Source organism: Anabrus simplex, chromosome 9 (genome assembly GCF_040414725.1).
Source record: "Anabrus simplex isolate iqAnaSimp1 chromosome 9, ASM4041472v1, whole genome shotgun sequence".
In the NCBI taxonomy this organism is placed as follows: domain Eukaryota; kingdom Metazoa; phylum Arthropoda; class Insecta; order Orthoptera; family Tettigoniidae; genus Anabrus; species Anabrus simplex.
Window position 1 is genome coordinate 11451457 of NC_090273.1, and position 21488 is coordinate 11472944.

The 21488-nt window shown below is 39.5% G+C and overlaps 1 protein-coding gene across 1 annotated transcript in view; it reads right to left on the bottom strand.

Moving 5' to 3' along the window:
• Positions 1 to 449: 449 nt before the first annotated feature.
• Positions 450 to 21488, bottom strand: part of ex (expanded) — a 102636-nt gene continuing 81597 nt past the window's right edge. The window contains exons 9-12 of the mRNA XM_068229185.1: positions 19407 to 19715; positions 12807 to 14965; positions 10383 to 10394; positions 450 to 8302 (exon numbers count right to left, since the gene is read on the bottom strand). Of these exons, the coding sequence (XP_068085286.1) occupies positions 7718 to 8302; positions 10383 to 10394; positions 12807 to 14965; positions 19407 to 19715 (3065 nt within the window). The 3' untranslated portion in view covers positions 450 to 7717. The remainder of the gene's footprint in view (positions 8303 to 10382; positions 10395 to 12806; positions 14966 to 19406; positions 19716 to 21488) is intronic.

Consider the following 21488-nt stretch of genomic DNA (forward strand, 5'->3'; position numbering starts at 1 on the left):
TACTCTTGAGCAACTCATAAAACATCTACAAGCATTTGTGATAGTAACATCTTAATTCTTTAGAATATTTAAAATCCCTGTGTTTGCAGGGAAGTGTGATAAGTTGATGATGCTCAGCACAGGAGCTCCCTTGATAAAGGTGATGGAAGAAGAAATAATAATAATAATAAAAAACTCATTTTCTTTTTCAAGTTCAACCAAAATACAGAAACACATACTGATCGCTTCTGTTTTATAGCGATGATTATTGCAACAATAAAAAGCAAATCACATTCTCTTTAGTGTGCCTGTGCCGTTATTCACTCTGACGTGGCCAGACGACTCGCAGGCTTGTAACTAAACAAGAACAGCAACATAAAACTGTACAATAGCTAGCCTCCCAGAATACTTAATCTCCGTCTACAAGTAAAATACTGAAGTGGGTAGGATACTAAGGAACAGTAACACAATAATTTTTCTTTTCACTTTATGTATGAATTAAAGTACATGATTATGATTAAACATATAAACTTGAGCAATTGATGTTTCTTACAATGAATGGGGAGACAAAAATAACATTAAAAAAAACAAGATTTACATACATATTTAACATTTAGATTATATTCTTAATAAAAAAGACTTATGGGAAAATAGAAAAATGGCACCCTGAGAATGAGAAGCCTGGTCAAGCTTCAGTGACGACAGATCTTGTTAGTTGAGTTAAAAAAAGTTTTGAGGCATTCAGTGTTCTTTGAGGAATGTTTGATATTCAAGCACCTAAATGTTTCTGGTTAGTAAATATCCAACTATCATACAAATTAATAAGATACTGTACAACTTAGTAGTCAGAACAGGCACTTGAGACTAGAATGCAAGGTACTGTCCCGAATTTCAAAGGTTTCTCACAATGATTGAAAATAATCCAGAATTACTTAAGGTAGCCTCTCCATCCAAGGGGGAGTTATCACAATATTGCACATTATCTAGAGCCTACCACTATACACATCTTTTTCTCTGCTTGTGTAAATTTCATTAAGAGTTAGGTTCCAACCTATTGTGCACTACAACAGACACGTTTAGATTTGGGCAGATTTTTTAAGGTCACATAAATAATAAACAGTGAGGAGAACTCGCCAATTTTGTCACTCATTTAGGACTTTAGAGAGACCACATGAGAACCAATTATGAGGAGCTTCTACCTACGTGATTTTTTTCTTTATAATCCATGGGACTCTGATTTCTATGACATATTTTTTATCCTGGTCTCTTTTTACAAACAAACATATTTTGTGAACATAATAAAACTTTTCATTGGTCATATGCCTGCATATCTTACCTTATTTTATCATTAAGTCATATTTAACCAAAAAAGAATGGGATAACAGCTTTGTTTTTAGTCACTGGTTTAGTCATTCTCCAAATATTATTGAAATGTTTCATGTGGTCGAATGAAGTTTGAGCAGTAGCTGTCAACATAGACAGACAAAAGAATGTTTGCTACTGGTCGGCCTCACCTGCACCCCCTTCGCTTCTTCCGAGCACTCTCTGTTTCTGTTGCCGGGTAGCAATTCTGAGCAGTCAGTGACTTATGCAGATGACAGGTGTTGGACATTTTCAGTCTTCTCTATAGAGAAGTGTGAATTGAGTTTTTGACACAATTTCGTGTTTCTGAGAGAAAAATTAATTCATTTTATTCTATTTGTTTACATGGCAAACAGTCTAATTTGGCCAAAAGGAATTAATTTTTCCCTTTTTCTTTTATAGTTTATGAAAGAAATGGTCTTTTCAAAGCAATTTTTGTATAATATTTAATTCCTTTTGCAACATACTTTGCAACTTTGTAAACATTTTGTATCACAACTCTTCATGCACCATGATGCTAAAGAAATTTTATATTCTTCTCTACTCAATATACACTCAATCATTCCTCTATTTTTTCTCCCTTTATGTGACCAAAAATTGTTATCTGCAATGAAAAAGAATGCATATTTTAGAATATACCCCCTAGCTTTTCTCTTCCCTTTTGTAAATAATCTTTCAACGCAATAGTGGCCTACCAACATTCACAATGTTTCAGTACAACAACAGGCTTGTGTCACAAAGGGCTATTATAGGCTGACATCGCACTTCATCCACAAATGTTGGTTAGGCCACTGCTGTTCTGATAGCCTCAAATTAGTTTGCCACTGCTTCAGTACATGTTTTAATAATTCCAACAAGCTACCTGTAATCTTTGTTATCATTGTGAGAAACTGTTAATGATAGTCACCAGAACTGCAGCTCAGCTCTGTGACTAGCAAAGTTCAGATCTGTTGCAACAATACCTTTCTTTATCTGTACTCGGCTAGTTCTACAAACAATAACGTACAATGTTAGACAAGTAAGATGCTAACGACATTGCTTGCATTGGATAGGTGCCATCAAATGCATTTCATGTCCCAGCCATTCTTGGTCTGCTAGTTCCAACAGCCACCCACAGTGTCTTAACAAACCACAGTTTGAACTGCACATAACTGAAGTCAAATTTTATTAAATCAAAATTAATTTGTGTATAGCGCCAACTCTTCCAATGTTTCATTCTTTTAATTGTGAGCTTTCTTTCAAAAACTCTATCTATTCCATCCATATATTGCTCTAATTTAAGGTGTAGAAGTTATGATTTAAAATTGTCTGTGCAAATTTTCTTGGCGCTCAACCTCCTAGTCATCGCTTGCTACTTCCCAATCAACTTCATGCGCGGAGCCATGAGCTTTGGCCGCCCCAACATCTCGTGATTTTACTGCTAAGCATTCGGTCTTGTCATTATTATTATTATTATGGTTAAATGGTTAGCGTGCTGGCCTTTGGTTACAGGGGTTCCGGATTCGGTTCCTAATAGGGTTGGGAATTTTAACCGTAATTGGGTAAGTATGCTGGCATGGGGGCTGTGTGTATGTGTCGTCTTCATCATCATCATCATGATGACACGCAGGTCGCCTGTGGGCGTCAAATCAAAAGACCTGCATCTGGCGAGCCAAACTAGTCCTCTGACACGCTTGGCACTAAAAGCCATACACCATTTCATTATTACTATTATTTACTTATTTATTTTCCAAAAATTGTTGCTACAATTTGTGGACGGCAGAAATGCCATGATAAAGCATTTTGTTCTCGTGATTCATGGCGGCCATGATCGTTAGGGTCTGACACTGTCGTTAGCAGTTTCAAATCCTAATTAGTGGAAATAATTTTCACCATCAGAATGTTGGCCAACAAAGTAGGGAAGGTGGTGGTGGTATACAATCACTAGATTGCGTGCCAAAAACCTCTCCACGGTGCTCAGATGGAATTAAGGCACATGATGCTGTTAATGGCAATTTGTCCGTTATATGGGCGTAAAGCATTGGGCGGACCCCTGGTGCTATTCGACATTAGTAGACCATGTAGTGGCACCGGGTTTCACCCTCTCCCTTCCTATTACCGCATATCACGTCATTCATTTCACCTCGTTAACTCCTGTAATGAAGATATCGGTCATGCAAACTTGCTACAAAGATTCACCTAACTTCATAGCCGACCCCGTAGTGAAATAGGACAAGGGTTGGACATAACATACTTGTCTTCCATGACCAATCAACAGCTGTCTATCACCAAAATTCTATCATTTTTGTGGCATCACTTCCATTTTATCACACCTACTTGCACTTGTTTTTATATCATCTCATCAGAATACAGGACATAACTGATGAAGCCAACATATTTGGAGACTGTGGCCTGATGAGTTTAAATGCAAAAATAAAACAGTATATATACGTGCTGAAAGTTTTGTTATCTGTAAACCCATGTTTTTGACTTGTTTCTTATTACTTAATTAATTTTGTGGTTATTCGCTAAATAGTCAAAATAAATCCAACTCAGGTTCCAGATTCTGAAGCTCTCTTTATATCATAGCTTGTTTTTGATCGTTCTTTTGAAAGTGAATTACATTACCACTAGAGCTGATGCAGCACAAAGCACATCACCTCTACCTCACTCTGAAAGGTACTCGTACAACCAACATGGCATCATGTAGGAGAACTTTTCTCATAATTCATTCGCCTTGTATATGTTAGTATTTTTAGGGACTTTTATATTTAACATCAGAAATAAAATATTTTAGCGCACGATTCCCTATGAACACTTTTATCACAATGCTGCGAACATTTCTTGGGACAGCGAAGTGAATGCAAGACAGACTTACATTTGCCCCCATTTCTTTCTCTGTTTGTGTATATATGTAAAATAAAGTTGCATGAAGTAAATATGGTTCAGACCGAGTTCGGTTTGTTACATTTCCCCATTTCACTCTCTTTGGTTGGCAGTACTGTGGAAATGAACACCAAACTGGCACTCTTTTCCCTCCCCTGGCCACACTTCTCCGTAAAAACATCACCCAACAAATCTTTCTCATACAGTAATTTCCAATACAAACTTCAATATTTCCTACAGAAATACTGTATCTGGATAGTAATTCACAATTTTGATGGTATATTTAAATATTTTCATGTACTTCAACGAATGTTCCTTCTACAGTAAAATATTACACAAAAGGATCAATATATAAATATCTGGAAAAAGAGATTTGGAAAAAAAGCTCAAAATTATGTTCATGATAGAAGTTTATATGAAAGGTCATTTCTAAAACGTTGGGGAATTGCATAAGCAGATAAAGTTGCTATATCTTCACTTAAACTGAAAAATAATATTCAATGGCTTGAATATTACACAGTTTATTGCAGTACTTTGTCCGCTGTGAGGCTTCAAGTCCAAAAACTGTGGTTTGTTTTCGGAAAATGTCACAGAATGAATGATTGTTAATGGTATTTAACAATATTCTCATGTTTTCTGAAGAATTCCTACTCCTTCACAAGTAATTGTGTACACCGCAAAGCATATGGACAAAATAGGCTTCTCTCCTTCCTCCTCATTTACCTTAATTTTTTCAATTCAGTATGCACCTTTTTCAAGATCTTCAATTGTGACAAGTCAGTTACTGAAATGTATATTGTGGACCAGTCTGTGTCATGCAAGAACAACTGATGAGCTATCCGACAGGGAGATGGCAGCCCCTGACTAGAAAGCCAAGACTCTCTATCAACTTGTAATCTGCAGCGGCCCATCAAGGCTGGTTTCTCTCACAAGTGCATATCAATGTAATATTCTAATTTATAGTTCTAACTAGAAATCCCAGTTGCAGTGGACCTGCTTGGAATCATATTAAAAGGCCTATGTCATGTAATGTTTTAAACAATAGTTCAAATTATATTAGGCTTATTATAAAATTTGTATAACTTGAATAATACAAGTTATCTAAAGGTGGAAAACTAATATAATAGTATGGTACATACATACCAACATGATTGTCCACCACAATACAAAATATCAGAATCGGTTCATGGTCCAACAGGTGTAATTTTCATTTCACAACACAACCATTTAGGTGCCCCCCATTGCCGATACTGCAAGAGATTTGAAACTGTTAGGAGGGCAGATACGTGGTTAAAAAGGTGTCTAAAAAGAGACGCACCACTTCAAGGAATTCAAAGTCACAAGTTTACATTACCTTTGAAAAAATGGCTTCCACCATTAAATTACTGAAAACGATAATACCAATGAACTTAATTATTTTCTGAAGGTGTTCCACACTCACAACTGTGGGGAAACCAGGTCGCTTCTTATTTCTTAAAATGATCCTAACAAATTCTTCGTTTTCTTAGTCAACATTTTCCCTCGCCATTTAGATGATTCCAAAAATATCACATGTTTGTTATTATGTCTTCTTGATCTTTTCCCCATGGATCATTAAAGTGCTTTGGAAGTACTGAGTTGAAAGGGTAATAAAACATTCAGAGAAAGCAATGTGCAAGTCTACTGGTGATTTTTGTAACCTAGTATGAAGTAACACATTTGCTTGTAGCATCATGGCTGACTGGATGGGAGTGAAACTGACCACTGCTTGGATTTGAGATTTCAGATACAGTACGGAGAATGGGACATTGGCTGCTGGAACTGTGGCGAACACTTATTGACTGCACTTGCTATGCCTCAGTATAATATGGATGTTTCAAATTTAACTAGACCTTATCAGTAAAAGTTAATACACATATAAATTGTGTTAATAATAAAGGAATGTATTGATTATCAATACATTAATGCCTTCACAGTCAGTCTTTACCTCTCAACATAACCTCATTCAGCAAAGCTCTTGTGCTGGGCCAGTTTGCACCGAGTCTTTGGACACTTTACCTAGGAACATATTTTGACATTCTGAAACATAATCAGGATATCAAACATGTGTTCTGTAAATACTGTTTTGTCTGGAGGCATAGCCTAGCAAACCAGCCTCCTCTCCACTTAACATCTAGAAAAAAACTACAAAGAACTACAAAAAAAAAGAACTTTGGATACATGTTAAAATGCAGACCATATGGTTGTGAATTCACAACTTTAAAAACTTTAAAAAATACTAAGAACATCATAACAACTCAATGTCATGCTACTGTGATCACAAGGTGGGAAAACATTTAAGATTAATAAAATTAACTAATAATAAGCTGTTGGCAGTACAGTATCTAAAAGAAACCAGTGTGTTCTGGAATTTAATTTGATTTGCATGTAGAACCCCAAAAATACAGACTTTCTTACTTCACTGGAGTAGATATCATTTCTAATTTAAATACAGTAGTATTTAATTGTAAATATAAAAATAGCAACAAAAAACTGTACAGAAGTTTAAATTTAAACAATGATATGAAAAAAATGTCATGGTCCATTCAAACAGGAAAAATAAAATATCAGAGTTCTAGATATAAATAACAGATGCATATAAGCCACATAAGTTCTGGTTCCGTCAAGGTGCAGGGTTGCCCGTCCTCGTGAAGACTAAGGGCAGCACAGTATACAAGCCTGTCCTGTGGCCATTAGTTGGAATAATAGTGTCCCTAACACTGTCATAAGGGGGAGGAGAGGCATATTAATCCTTAATTTCCTTCTTTACCTGCTTTTATTGACAATATTAGCATCTCTTAAATATCTGTATCAACTGGAACTATGAGATGCATACAAAAACTACAGGAATATCTTAAATTGAGTACATCCACAATTATTATTGGACGGCAATCAACAAAGCAACATTTTTAACGTATCCTCTATTACAGCTTCTTTTTTCAATAACTTTGTCAGTAATTTGGAGAATGAGAAAATGGTAAGGCAGCTTTATACTTCTTTCAGCACTGAAGTAAGGATAAGATCAGTCTAAGTAATTTATCATCAATCTCTCTCATTCCTGTGGGCCAAGGATTTGATGCTTTTGTTTATCTTAAATTGTTGAAGTTTAAGCCACCCACCCTATGAGAGAGATTGAATGTGTGCAATCTACATAACCCATAAAATACAATTACGTGCATGATGGAGAATTTTATCTATGATATAGAAGTCTACTTGCATCATTTGACAAGCCTGGGGTTCTACATTATCATTCGCTTACCGCTATTTCCTTTACTTGTTTAAACTGCTGGTGCTATTTGAGGGCTCAGCAGTAAAGCTAATGAGGTTATGTCAACAGCCGACTGTGGCAGGAAGAAAAATTATATAGTAGCCTCGAATAAATGCCTTCTCTTGATCTGTTTAAAAAAAAAAAAAAGTACAGTTTATGACGTGCACTTGCAAATATAATGTTCACTGCACACATCAGAACTAAAGACGCAGGATGTATATGGTATCAAGGCACTATGGTGTCCCTGTGTTGTATCACACCCGTTCCACTGTTGTTGCTGCCGCTACGACCCAGCTGTTTCTTGCCGACACTCGACGGCTGTGCCTGGACGACTTTCATGAGGTCGTGATGTGGATGGATGTGCGTGCTTGCCGACACCTTGCGCTGTGGTTTGGAAATCTGAGTGGTCGACAGCCCAGACACCGGGTATTTGAGTTTACTGTTGCTACTACCAGACATCGACCTGTTGGAAAGTAATGAGCTAAGAAGTGTCCCAGTCCCTTTCTGCTCCATCGCCACACTCGCTGAGGAAGCAACCTTAGATGTGGAGTCCGTGTGCCAAGAAACAGGTCGTTCGCTGTCCACACACTTACGCCCCCCCGACGTGGGATGCCTCGGCATCACAAATGCGTTCGTCTGCTTAAGGAGAGAACGGTCATTGCACAAAGCTGAGATGAGCGGTAGATCCAAGTTCTTGCTCTTCTCCCTAAGAGTCCGAATGTCCAACATTGCTTCTGCTCCCTTGGCAGATGGTGAATGTGCCACGTCAGCTGGTGGGGGTGGTGGGGGAGGCTTCTCACTCAGGCTTACCTGTGGAAAAAAAAACAAGTATTTATACAAAATACAGTATCATATTTTAAATAACTGGCGTACCCATGTGAGAACTCCCGCATGTGGAAACCCAACCCACCTTCTTCCATATGAAGGGTTATTTTTTATTTATCGTATGGTTTTTAGTGCCGGGAGTGTCCGAGGAAGTGTTCTGCTCGCCTGGTGCAGGTCTTTCTATTTGACACCCACGGGCGTTTGGATGTGGGATGATGATATTGAGGTAGGGAGAGGGTGAAAATCTGGTGTTGGCCAGTAGCCTCCTCCTGTTGAATAACACCAAAGGATCTGCTCAAAGCTTTATGTCTCCATCCGACAGACAAATAAGCAACAACAGAGTCATATGCCCTCACTCCTCACAAACACTGCAAGGGAGGTTTGGAATTTAATCCAGGCTTTTGGACACAATAATCTAGTGATTAGAAATTGTGTACCACCACATTTACGGTGAATATATACGGTATTTACTCGAACATAAGACCCAATTTTTTAACACAATTTTAGTCCCAAAATAGGAGGGGCTCTTACATTTGCAGTCCGGTCTCGAGAGCCAAGAATAATGGCCGTGGGAATTCATCGTGCTGAACACACGACACCTCGTAATCTTCAGGCCTTCGGGCTGAGCAGCGGTCGCTTGGTAGGCCAAGGCCCTTCCAGGGCTGTTGTGCCAGGGGGTTTGGTTCTTGCATTTGCAGTGGGTCTTACAAACAAGTATTTCAGAAAATAAAATCAATAAAAGTGTACTAAATATTATGGTGTATTAAATTATGTTTTACTAAACACTAAAGTTATACAGATTTTAAAAACCTGTTACTCGGGGCTACGTGTCACGTGACATCAGACTGTGGCTCTGTTCAGATTCACAAGTACTGGTCTGAAAACAGTAGCGAGTTTTTTTTTTTTTTTTTTTTTTTTTTTTTTTTTTTTTTTTTCCCGCAGCTTTAAGTTTATCTCTGTGATTCCTCTCTAGTAACAAACGTTCAATGGTACCTAAAGCTTATGGCCCACACATCTTTTTTTTTTTCCCCCGGTAAATTCCAAACCATCTAGCTTCACAGTGAAACTCTTTCGTGAATTAATTGACAAATACAGTAAAATAAAGCATTCTGACTTGAAACCAGGTAGCAGGCAGAAAGGTAGAAGTTGCTGAGTGAAGGTCAAATTTCCATCACCTCCATGCTAATAACTTTTTTTTTTTTTTTTCAAACACTTGAAAGCTAATGGTATGTACAGTAGCAAAAAAATTCTGAAGAAAATATTTTCTCAGAATTACATCCTTTCCAATAAGTACATTTATGGATCTAACATTTGCACATATATTTATTTTTCTAAAATTTGGCTTCAAAACTTGGAGGGTGTTACAATTGAGGAGGTCTTATTTTTGAGCAAGTACAGTATTTTAAATGACAGATTTTTTATAGTAAACTAAAGCAAGGGGAACTCTTTATTTTGTTGAGGAAATATGACAGACATGGACACAAGAGAAGAGTATATAGTATGTTGTGCTGGTATGAAGGGCATTGTAGTCAATGTTTTTTTACATGAGAGTACAAGCAGTTGACTGGTTAATTTCTGAAATGTCTGCAGTAATGGCACCTAGTGGAAATAAGTGCCAGCAGAGGAGACAGAGCCCACTTCATCATAACAAGTCAACAGTGAAAGGTTATTACTTGTAGGTCATTCCAGTTTCGTCAGCAATACCATATTATTTGCATAATTGAATAGGTGGACCCTTCCAACCCTTTGATAGTAATGAATGCCCTTGCATAATTTATGCATTCCAATATTTTTGTGTCCAAAGTGGAGAAAAAGAATGGTCACATATTGCTCAAACATCCATCACGCAACCGGATGCGTTACGGAATAAAGATGTCAACTACTCAAGTAGTAGCCTTCCTATTGCAAAAGCGGGCATTCCAAATACAGGGCAACGTGCTGTTATTAGCCAGTAGGAAATACCATTGCACTAGTTCGATGAGAAAATCAGCCCAGAAGTGCCTAGTGATGCTCTATTCCAGTCTGCTACAAAGATATTTCACGAGTGTTTCGGGTATGGACATACGTTTTCTGTGATCTCAAAGTTGTTTATTAGTCCACAGTGAGCAAGTATTAGAATGATACTGCATCATTTAAACTTGCGGTGATCAATTACGCCCTAACATACGGGAATAGGGCAGCGGGCCATAAGTATTAATTGTCCGAATGCAACGTGCGCTACAGCGGCAATAGAAAAGTGCACTTCGAGCGACCAACAAGTCTCGCAAAACATTTCGTGGACCAAAAAGCGGCAAGTTTCCGCGAGTAGAGGAGGACCTGTTAAATAAATGATTTCGTTACGCAACGTTGGATGTGCCGTTTCTCACAAAATGCTGTATTTTAAAGAACGAAATAGCCACTGCACATGGAATCAGTGTCTCAGATTTGAAGGTTAGCCGTGGCTGGATGATTAATTTTATGAAGAGAAAGTAATTTCTCTTCAACGAAGAATAACATTATGCCAAAAAATGACGAATAATTCCAACTAAAAAGTAATTGATTTTCATCGCTTAGTGATTGAGAAGCGTAAAGTGAAGAAATATTTGATCTCCCAAATACGAACTGCAGATCAGGCGCCTCTCAGTCACAAAGTCGAACAATCGATAAGAAAGGGACATCGAGTGATATCGTTCGCGTTACCGGAAACAAAAAACAATGATGTACTGCATTGCTTGTTGTAACAGCTGATGGCAGAAAGCTTGCACCTTGTTTTAAAATGAAAAACAATGCCTAAAGAAAAATTTCCGCGAGGGATCCACATTCATATACAAGAAAAAAGGGTGGGGGAGAATATAGCAGGGTCTCTCCTTAGATTCCCAGCCCTTCCCGTGTTGGACAGTTTTCTTTCTTTGCCAGTGTGTCACTGTTATGACATTACATGAATTGCACTTTTATTAGTTCATGTTTATTTCACTTCAAGTCATATTGTCAGCTCGTAATGGGAAAAATATTTTCCAGTGTTGATACTTCAAACCCACATGTCCAACTTATCTGATGCACCCTATTTGACTTTCCAGAAAAAATCTCACGCCGGAATTTTATCGCAAGTGACGATAACCGTAAATGAGTAGAACCAATTGTGTTTATATTATATTTGATGTATCTTTTAAATGTAAATGAATGGTAAATAATTTTTAAATATCTGAATTCCTTGAATAATTTACTCATCCAAAGTTTTCGCCTGTATTTTTCGTCAAAAAATTGCTTTAATTACGCGAGAAAATACGGTATTATGACATTCAAGGCCTAGGCTTTCCAAAACAAAATACTATATGATGAAGTGAACAGACAGTTTATACAAGCTCCCTCTGTATATCCCCTCCGTGGGTGGGGGTGCCACGGTATCCCCAGCCTGTCATAAGAAGCGACTAAAAGGAACCCCAGGAGTTCTTAACTTGGGAGCGTGGCTTGGCAACCATGGGGCCCTTTGCTGAGTTCTGGCACTGCTTCCATTTACTTGTGCCAGGCTTCTCACTTTTATCTATCCTATCCGACCTCTCTTGGTCAATTCTATTTTTTCCGACCCCGACTATTAGATTGCGAGGCCTTGGGGTTATTTCATTTTCATGGCCTTCGTGGCCGTTCTCTTTCTTTGGTGGTTACCTTAATTTTTGAAGTGTCGGACCCCTTCCATGTCTCCGATTAGTGTTAATAGAGGGTAGTTGCCTCATTGTACTTCCTTTTTAAACAATAATCACCACCACCACCATGTCTGTATATCATTGGCAGACTGTCGGCTCCATTTTCCAAGATCATGGGTTCAAACCCAGCAGTTGTAGTCTTATTTTTGAATGGCAGACCGCATGTCATACGATGTTGACACATAAAAGATTGTGGTGACATATTTGGTGTTTGCCCAATAAAATTCATTTTTAAAAGTCAGTCAAAGACCACCAATAGAGATCCCATTAACTCTGCCATCTGGTAGAGTAAAATGGAACATCAAACCTGACGTGCAGGCAGCCTAGGCGACATAAAATTAAAATGCCTGCATACAGTAGCTGAGGCCATTTTATTATTTTTTATTTTAAGATGGCTTTGCATTCTACGCAGTGAACAAAAGGCAACCACTACAGTTGGCAAGAAACCAACAAAGTGAACTTTCTGGTCACACGGTGAGATGCACATGATGAAAAATGCACAGTGTGGTATTTGTGGTCTGTGAGGGACCCGTAAAATTAATTTGCTTCTCTGGCTGTGAAGTGCTATTGTCAAGATTAAAGATGTGATTTCTCAGCTCCTACTTAACAGATTGAGATATTTTAATATTGGCAAGTTTTATAACAAACATATTAGCAGTTCTTGCATTAATTCAACTCAAATAAAATGAAAGAACTTTCATAAATGATTGATGTCATTTCCACAACCCACTCAATATCTGACAAAGAAAAAAAATGTACATACAAACAATACATTCTTATTAATAAAATGATTATTTTTGTTAAATTACCTGTTGATCGTAGGGCGGAGGAGGAGGTGGCGGTGGAAGACGTCGGTACTTGGGTCTCTCCAGCAGAGTAGCAGGCTTTTCATACGAGTTGAGTATGTTGTCATCCGATCGAGCACGTGTGAAACTGCTGAGTGGTGTTGGCGGAGGTGGCCGCATTTTCGATACTCCCAATTGGTGCAGTAGCTCCGAGAACTGCTGGTGGGAAGGTTCGTAGCGTAAGCTCTGTGTAGACGAAGACGAGTACGATGCAGCGGCTGAATAGAGGGGCGACGTTGAAGCGGAGTAATGACTTGGTGTCAGATATTCAGCATTATAACTTGGCTCTGAAGACAAGTTCTGGTTTGAAGCATATTTGACTCCTGATGGTATAGGTGCATTGCTGAATGTCATAGGCAAATAACCACCAGCTGCAACAGCAACATTGGGTGTACTCCGGTACATGTAGTGGCCTTTTGGACTCGTGTGGTATGATGGATAGGGTGGGGGAGGATAGTGGGCAGCAGAGTGAGCAATCATAGAGCCTTGTTTGGCATCTATGTATTCTTGTTTACTTATAGCTGGATCTTGCATTGGGTAGATGACATAATCAACATCAGAATACATCTGCTGCTGAAACTGCTCGATCTGACTACGAGTCACCTGAGATGTGTAGACGGTAGCAAGGTTTGGTGGACTGGTTTGAGGGGGAGGAGGTGGAGGTTGCCGAGGATGAATTACCGGTGGGGGAGGTGGTGGAGGTGAGAAATGTCGCTGGTGGATCTGGTAAGATGACGAAGGTGATGACATTGTTACCGTTGATCGCAGCAGACCCACACTGGCATTGGTGTTAGCACTGGTTCTGGAGGCATGAACATCCAGATAATTGTTTTTGCCAATGATAGGAACTAACGTCTGGACAGCTGCAGGCTTCATCTTGGCTCCAGGATCAGGAACAGCACTGTAACTGGAGTACGGTGTGGAAGCCACTGGCGTCTGCGGAACAGAAACTCCCCGCGGACTTGCCACAGTTTTGATGTGAGTAGGTGGATGAGTACGGGCATCGCCCGGTGGGTACAACCTCATCTGTTGTGTGCCAGAGGGCTGGTAGGTGAGGGTGGGAGCTGCAAAACTTGGGGCTGCCGTAGGAGCTACCAACGTCGTGTGTGCCGTCAAGATGTTGATGTGCGGTCTCGTAGTGATGAAGCGTGCGTTGGCTTCTTCCGCAGGTGGCACGCGGGAGAGGGGCGGTGGAGGGGGGAGAGGTTGGTTGAGGAGCTGCTGCTGTTGCGACAGAAGGGACTGCTGAGACTGGGACAACAGCTCCAGATTGGGGATAGTGGGGAGAGGTTGAGAGTTGTACGGTGGGGGCGGTGGGGGGGATCGAGCTTCTTGCATGTTTTCCACAGGAGACACACAAACAGGTTCCAACATCACGTAGTTTGTATCGCTGTCAGTTCTCGGTGGGGGGAGAGGAGGAGGAGGTAGAGTCACGTAATCCGAGTCCGAATCCATGTTCACACTGACGGTAGTCCGTGGTGGGTACACTCCGCTGGTGTGTTCGCTCCCAGAACCTCGACCAACGATGAGGTCCGAAAGTTCTTCTGCTGTTAAGGGACTCCTAGGTCCTGCATCGGACGGGTCGCTCCCGTCCCCACGAAAACTACCCGAAGCACTGACGACGGAGGCAGCACTGCTGCCGCTGCGGTCTCTCATACCACCCGTGCCAGGGAACGCACGCCCACTATCGGTACTGTCATTACTGCATATGGCGTACACACCACTGGTCTCCGAAGAACACGGGTTTGTGTCTGCCGTAGTAAGAGTGTAGATGCCGCTACTCGTATGTGCACTCTGCACCGAGTAATCCAGTTCTAGACACGTGCTGGCCGAGTCTGACACGGCCGAGTTCTGTGCAGTGTGGCTGTAGCCCAGCTCTAAGCTACTGCTCGTGCTGGCACGTCTCCTCATCAGCTCGCGTGTTGTCTGACTGGTGCTGCTGCCGGAAGGTGCTAGCGTGGCTCCTGCAACTACAACGGTAGAACACGAGCTGGAGCACTGACTACCATCAGTAGTGGCTGGAGTGGCAGCACCACCTGCCCCTGTACTACTGCTGGGAGACGACTTCTGCGGGTGAGCGCTCACACCAGCTGACGACACTCCCTCCAACTCGTCTGCATCCCCTGAAACATAACCACAATGATCTTATTACTATATATTAAGTGTCTGTTTCTCATTTAAAACTTCCATCCCTAGCTAGTCAGAATATTATGAAGCATCCTCAAATGTAAGCCACTCTTTCATTCCATTTTTCTATTTAACTGGCATAAGTCATTCTCATCATATAATCTTCAAAATGTACCAGAACTGTGCCTTTACTGAATATGTAACGAGGCCATGAAATGAGAACTTAACCCAATATGATATTAATTAATCACCTCTGTGTCATGTATCTAAATTCTTGGATATAATATTGATATTTATGATAGAAGAGAGTAACTTATGAATTTATTCATGGTGGAAAGCCCAACGCCCAAGGCACTAATAGTGCATGAAGTCTGTCAGCTATTGAGTGATATGTAAATATTCCTAATAATGCAATTGCATGAAGAGAAATCTGCTGCTATTGATGAGAATAATGCTGGTTTACAAGGAGACATTAGTCTAACTAAAGTGGAACATTTGAATGTGTAAGAGATTTCATAAATTTTTTTGCAAGCCACTTCTTTTTAGTTTCAATCTAATTAAGTTATTCAACTGAGTTTTTCAGTGTTGAAACTAATTCAAGACAAAATAAATGTAGAAAATACCTTAAAAAAAGAAAACATTTAATTACAGATCATATACCTGAAAAAGTTATCATTAACTGCAAACGGAATGACATATTGGAAGGACATCATCAGAATGAATCAAAACACACTTTTAATTTTTTTTCTGATATTATCAGAGTACTGATATTTTTACAACTTTAGTACAGATACCAAAATATCATATCAAATGTAGCATCACGACATGTTCTTCGCTTTTTAGCTTGTACCCTTGGTGTGATGCCTTGTCAGTGCCGGCGCTCCAACATTGTCAAACTCTCAACGTGATTTATTTCAAGAAGTAAATTACAAGTAAAAATTACATTTGGTAAAAAGTAATGATTACAAGTACAAATTATTTTCAAAGTCTGTTACAAGTAATTACCAAACTACTTTACTGAATGTGTAACGAGGCCATGGTACGTCAAGTGACATTTCACCAACTGTTTTCACCAGAATTATTTTTAAAATGTACTTTGCTTGTCACGTACATTGGTTTTAATAGAAAGATATTCCTGTATTTTGTGCGGACTCCTACTGTTCTGTTATTCTGACTGCGGCAACCAGAGATGTCAAGTAGTCAGCTGTCTATACTGCTCAACCTCTGAGGCCAGAGTTTAGTTCGATGGTTGGTATGTCCACTGCTACAGTTTGTCTGCAGAGAGATGTGCGGGTGAAGTATAGAGAGAGATATACGTTTCTTCTTTACTGCTGTGCTGTTTATAATAATAGTGTGTGTTTTATTAGAAACGCCACGTTCACATTGTAAAGATGAAGATAAGAAATAATTTTTAATTTTGGGCACTCTAATGAATCTCTACAAATATGTGGTACCAAAAAAAAAAAATTCACGTAAATACTACAATATTAGTTTCAAAGGGTCGTGCTTTGAGGAATTCCCATGATTGTGCTGCTCTCCAACTCTGCAGGAATTGTTTTGTTGGCCATGCTTTTTTTTTTTTTTTTAAGCAATGTCTGAAAGAGCGAAGGATTTGCTACTTTGTTGCAAATAACACGATTGTTACACAAATACCACTTGAGATTCAGCAGAGCATTCAAAGTGCCAGGTAAATTTAAAAAAAAAAAAGTTAAAATAGGCAGGCATATAGGCACTAAAAATAGCCAAATTAGGCATGTAAATAAGCACCATTGTGTTACATAAGCAACCAAATAGCCATTAAAATTGGCGGTGGGCTGCCGCTAAAGTAACGGCCTCAGGATTTTGAGGGTTTCGTAGACTTACTTATTAGAAATAATATACAACTGATCCTGATGTATTCACGACGACAGCTGAGCGCGCGAGTCAACACAGCGCCATCTCATAACAGAGTATGCATGTTTAGCACAGATTTTGCCTTACTTTGAAGCGCTACTTCATGAAAACTATATTTCATATTTTCATTTTTATGCCTACTTTGGTTGCAACGGATAGCTTCGTCCTTTATCTGTCAACTGAGACATTAAAAATAATCATAAGTTGAATACTCTCGGTGATATATGCATTCTACTCAAACACTAAAAGTGTCTTAAAATTTTCTTTCCATGTACCCATTGTCGAGGAGCGTAAGTGTACATTAAAACTTCGAAACAAATTGAAACACAATTTCAAGTCCCTGAAGGAAAGTGATAGACTGTAAACAGTGCAGTTCAGTGAAAATGTAAATTTGAACAAACTTCCCCAGCTGTTAGTGATTGATGCAGTACTTTATTTAAGTAAGTAAGAATTATGTTGTTTGTTTTTTTCCCCCTAATAGCTCTTTGACTAACTTCATTGATTAATGTTTCTATATATGACTAAATTATAAAAGAGGTTCTTAGCTAGGTTTTGCAGTATTCAGGATCCGTGTTTAAAACACAAGCACATGCTGTGCTTTGGATAACTGTAAGCAAGCTTCAACCGTTTTATAATCCATTCTACTTAATAGATGTCAGCGACCTTCCCTGTAGGGATTCATGAGCAGTAGCAAGGCTTCAGACACTGCCTGTGACTCAGCAGTCTGTGTGGGGGTTCTTCCATTATTCAATTATAATTCAATACAATCATATCTTGTCTCCTTGAAGGAGACTGGGAAAAGGTAAACCTTCCTTTCACTCATCAAGTTAAACAAAATAGCTACTGTCAAGCAATGGGGATATCAGGCCCAATACTTGGCAGTAATCTGCTTTCAGACTGTGGTGCTCAGATAACCCTCACTGCAACTATTGCAAATTTGTTGCTTTAGAGTTTAGATCCCTAGCTCTAAGCTGATAGCTATTATTGTCATTTCAGCAGGCTCGACTTGTGGAGTCACGATTGACCCTAGCGGGCGAGTTGGCGCGCAGCTGTGAGCTTGCATCTGGGAGATAGTCCGTTCGAACCCCACTGTCGGCAGCCCTGAAGATGGTTTTCTGTCGTTTCCCATTTTCATACCAGGCAAATGCAGGGGCTGTACCTTAATTAAGGCCACAGCCACTCATCATTGCCATAAGACCTATCTGTGTCGGTGAAGAGTAAAACAAAATTGTAAAAAAAAAATATTGATTGACCCTACCATTAAAACTGAGGATTCTGAAACTAACTAGCAGATGTTCATAAAGTAACACTAAGTTAACATGTATAGAAGTAGTGGTATGATGACACCACAAATTCTGCCAACTGTTCAGACTGGATAACATATTTATGTCTGGCTCATGGCTAAATGGTCAGAGGGGTCCTGGGTATGATTCCCGGCAGGGTTGTGAATTTTAACCATCATTGATTAATTTTGCTGGCACGGGGGCTGGATGTATGTGTTGTCTTCATCATCATTGCATCCTCTTGATGATGTGCCTACGGGAGTCAAATCAAAAGACCTGCACCTGGCGAGCCGAACATTTTCCTCGGACACTCCCGGCACTAAAAGCCATACGTCATTTCATTTAAAATGTTTATGAACATGGTGAGCTTGGTGGTTGTAAAGGGTATGTATAAGTTACGAGTGACAAGTGGAACCAATTGGCCTTTCTGCTTCTACAACACATCTTCTTCATAAGCCACTTATGTCTTGTCTAATGGGCAGCCTCTACTAAAATGGCATTTCCTGTTCAATAATGAAAACATCATCTTGGTTGCTCCCTCTGTGAATCAGTGATACAGTGTCGTCCTCCGGATCCCAGATCACGGCTTCAAACCCGGCAGAGGGAGGATTTTTGAAAGACGGAAAGAAGTCCATTCGACACTCCATGTCGTTCGATGGCGGCATGTAAAATACCTCTGGTGACACTTTAAGGGTTTGATTGGCAAAATTAATTAAAACCCAGTCATAGATACCCAAGAGAGATTCGGTTTATTCTGCCATCTAGTATGCCTAGAGTAAAACAGAATGTCAAAATTGATGAGCAGCCAGACAGTGTTGAATAAAATGCCTGCACATGGCAACTGAGGCCATATGATTATTATGATCATCATCATCATCATAGTCCTCATATTCGACTGTGAACCAATATAGCTCTCCAGCGAAGTCTTTTGAGTTGAAGCCCATATTGGGCCCTACCTAACATAAAACTCAATGTTGAAGAAGACACAAATATCCAGTCTCCGAGCCACAAGAAATAATAAATTGAGGTTACAATCCCCGTCTAGCCAGGAAAGGCATGGAGCTGGACACTGAGGAACACAAAAAGTAAAAAGTGATTTGCTACCACTTTGAGTTTATTAGGGAACGAATCAAGGTCCTCATTTATTACTGCCCTGAAAGGAAAAGGCTGGTTATGTAAAATCTACCTCGGCTACTTCGACTCTCCTTAGCAAACGAGTATTGTCCTCTAAACAAAGACGGTTATTTGACGTGCTTCATACCTTGCAACTGTGGTGAAGACTGCCCCATGTCGGGGGCATCCCGCAGATGCGCCAGAGCGAGCGATTCTACCGAAGGTGCTGGAGGGGAGTTGATCATGATCTCGATCTCCAGATCGTCTTCGCTCTCGTCCAGGCTTTGTACGCGGTCCGACACGATGCCAGAGGTCGTGTTGGAAGACGTGTTACTGATGACGGAGATGCGCTGGTCGCTATGATGCACCTTGTAGTTGCCACCCAGCTTGGCCAAAGTCGGAAAATCTGATCCTAAACTGCGTGAATACATGTAACAGTCGCGCATCCTTTTCCTCTCTGAAAACAAAGAAGTCTCTCTTAAACTTGATAACTGATTGCAGCACAATCCACCAGCTGGTTTGGAATTATAACAGTTATATATAAATATAGTGCCCCAAAACTACTAGGACATTCCCTACAAGAAAAGGTGTAAAAAGTGAACAATGCTCAACAAACCTGGCCCAGAAGGACACCATTAAATTGGAAACAGTCACCATTCAGTTATGACCAAAGAGCTTGTTGAATTCTTTCTTAGTTCTAAGTGAGACCCCATGGAAGGACACTGAAGACTAATACAGTAGAGAACTAGAAGTCAAAAATAGAGGAATACTAAACAAGGTATATGGAGATGGGGGAAAGGATATGAATGTCAGGATCATTATAAAAAGCTCAGTAGGAGGGGAAAAAAAAAACAAAGAATTAGTTTCAAACATATGCACCGAAAACAGGAAATAAAGAAGACCAAGAGCTGTTCCTCAAAGAAAATTAATTAATGACGACAGAAGCTACACAAATAAAAAAAGAGAAAAGATCTTGGGACCTTACAGATCTGGACATGCGGAGAAAATAAATGTGCTTCAATTAGCTGATGATATACTTATTTAGGGGAAAATGAGCATGACATCAAAAATGTGCTACAAAATATGAAGTATATCGTGGGAGAATAACCTAAAAATTAACAAAGAGAAAAGAAAAATCGTGGTGTAGTAGACAGAGAATTCCATGAACAAACACAAAATTGAATAGGCCAACCGTTTAGGAGGTGGGAGAATTTACGTATGTAGAAAGCAAAATAACAAAAGATGGAAGACCCACAAAGGAGATTATAAGTAGGATCCATCAGACAAAATTGCCCTCCCAGAAGAGGAAAGCTTTGCTCACCTCAGAAAACATTAGCCTTGTGATAGCAAAAAATTAATGCATATTTTCTGTGGAGCATCATTTTGTTCAGTTGCAAATCCTGGACAGCAGGAGCAACAGACGCACGTTAAAGGACAGTTTAGTAAACAAGACTACAAGTGAGGATTGGAAGAAAGGGAAACTTCTAGGGGAGCCTTGTGATGGAACTGAGGGGCTATTTGAGAATACTGTGAAAGGAAAGAACTACAGAGGAAGGCAGGTGTGTGAAATTAAGAGGAAAGTCCAGAATAGAGAAACGTGCAGAAGTGCCGCCAACAAATGTAAGGATTCCACCTGATGATGATAGATTTGGAAGTAAGAATCAAGAACGGGATGTGCAAATAGATTTTTACTACTAGAGGAATCACCTGGCAATAGGGAACTCTGATTAGGGACAAAGTGAACCAGAAAATAGCTGGAGAGGTAGAAGAAATTATAACAAGAGTGATGATAAAATGAAGACCACAGTGAATGTGAAATTCATGTAACATAAAAGCTTTCCAGCCTGTCCAACACTACACTATAACATACCTGTAAAAAAAAACATCATTAAACAAGGAATAGAAATACATGCTATTATTCCTTGTTTAATAATGTGTTTCTTTTATAGGTATGTTATAGTGCATTGTTCGACATACTGGAAAGCGTTGATGCTGGATAGTAAGTTATGGCTTCCTTCTTAACAAAATACAAAATTCTTGTCTTTCAGATGAAATGTAAGGGAACAAGAGAATATCAGCAACATCTTGTAAATGAGAACAGTCCAGTAGGAAGGTGGAGTTTTCTCTAAAATAAAGATCAATGTGAATATTTCATCTTAATTCGTAACCAACACATTGGACCAGAAAAAAATTGTGAGAGTTACAGAAACATGTGTAATAAGTTCCTTAA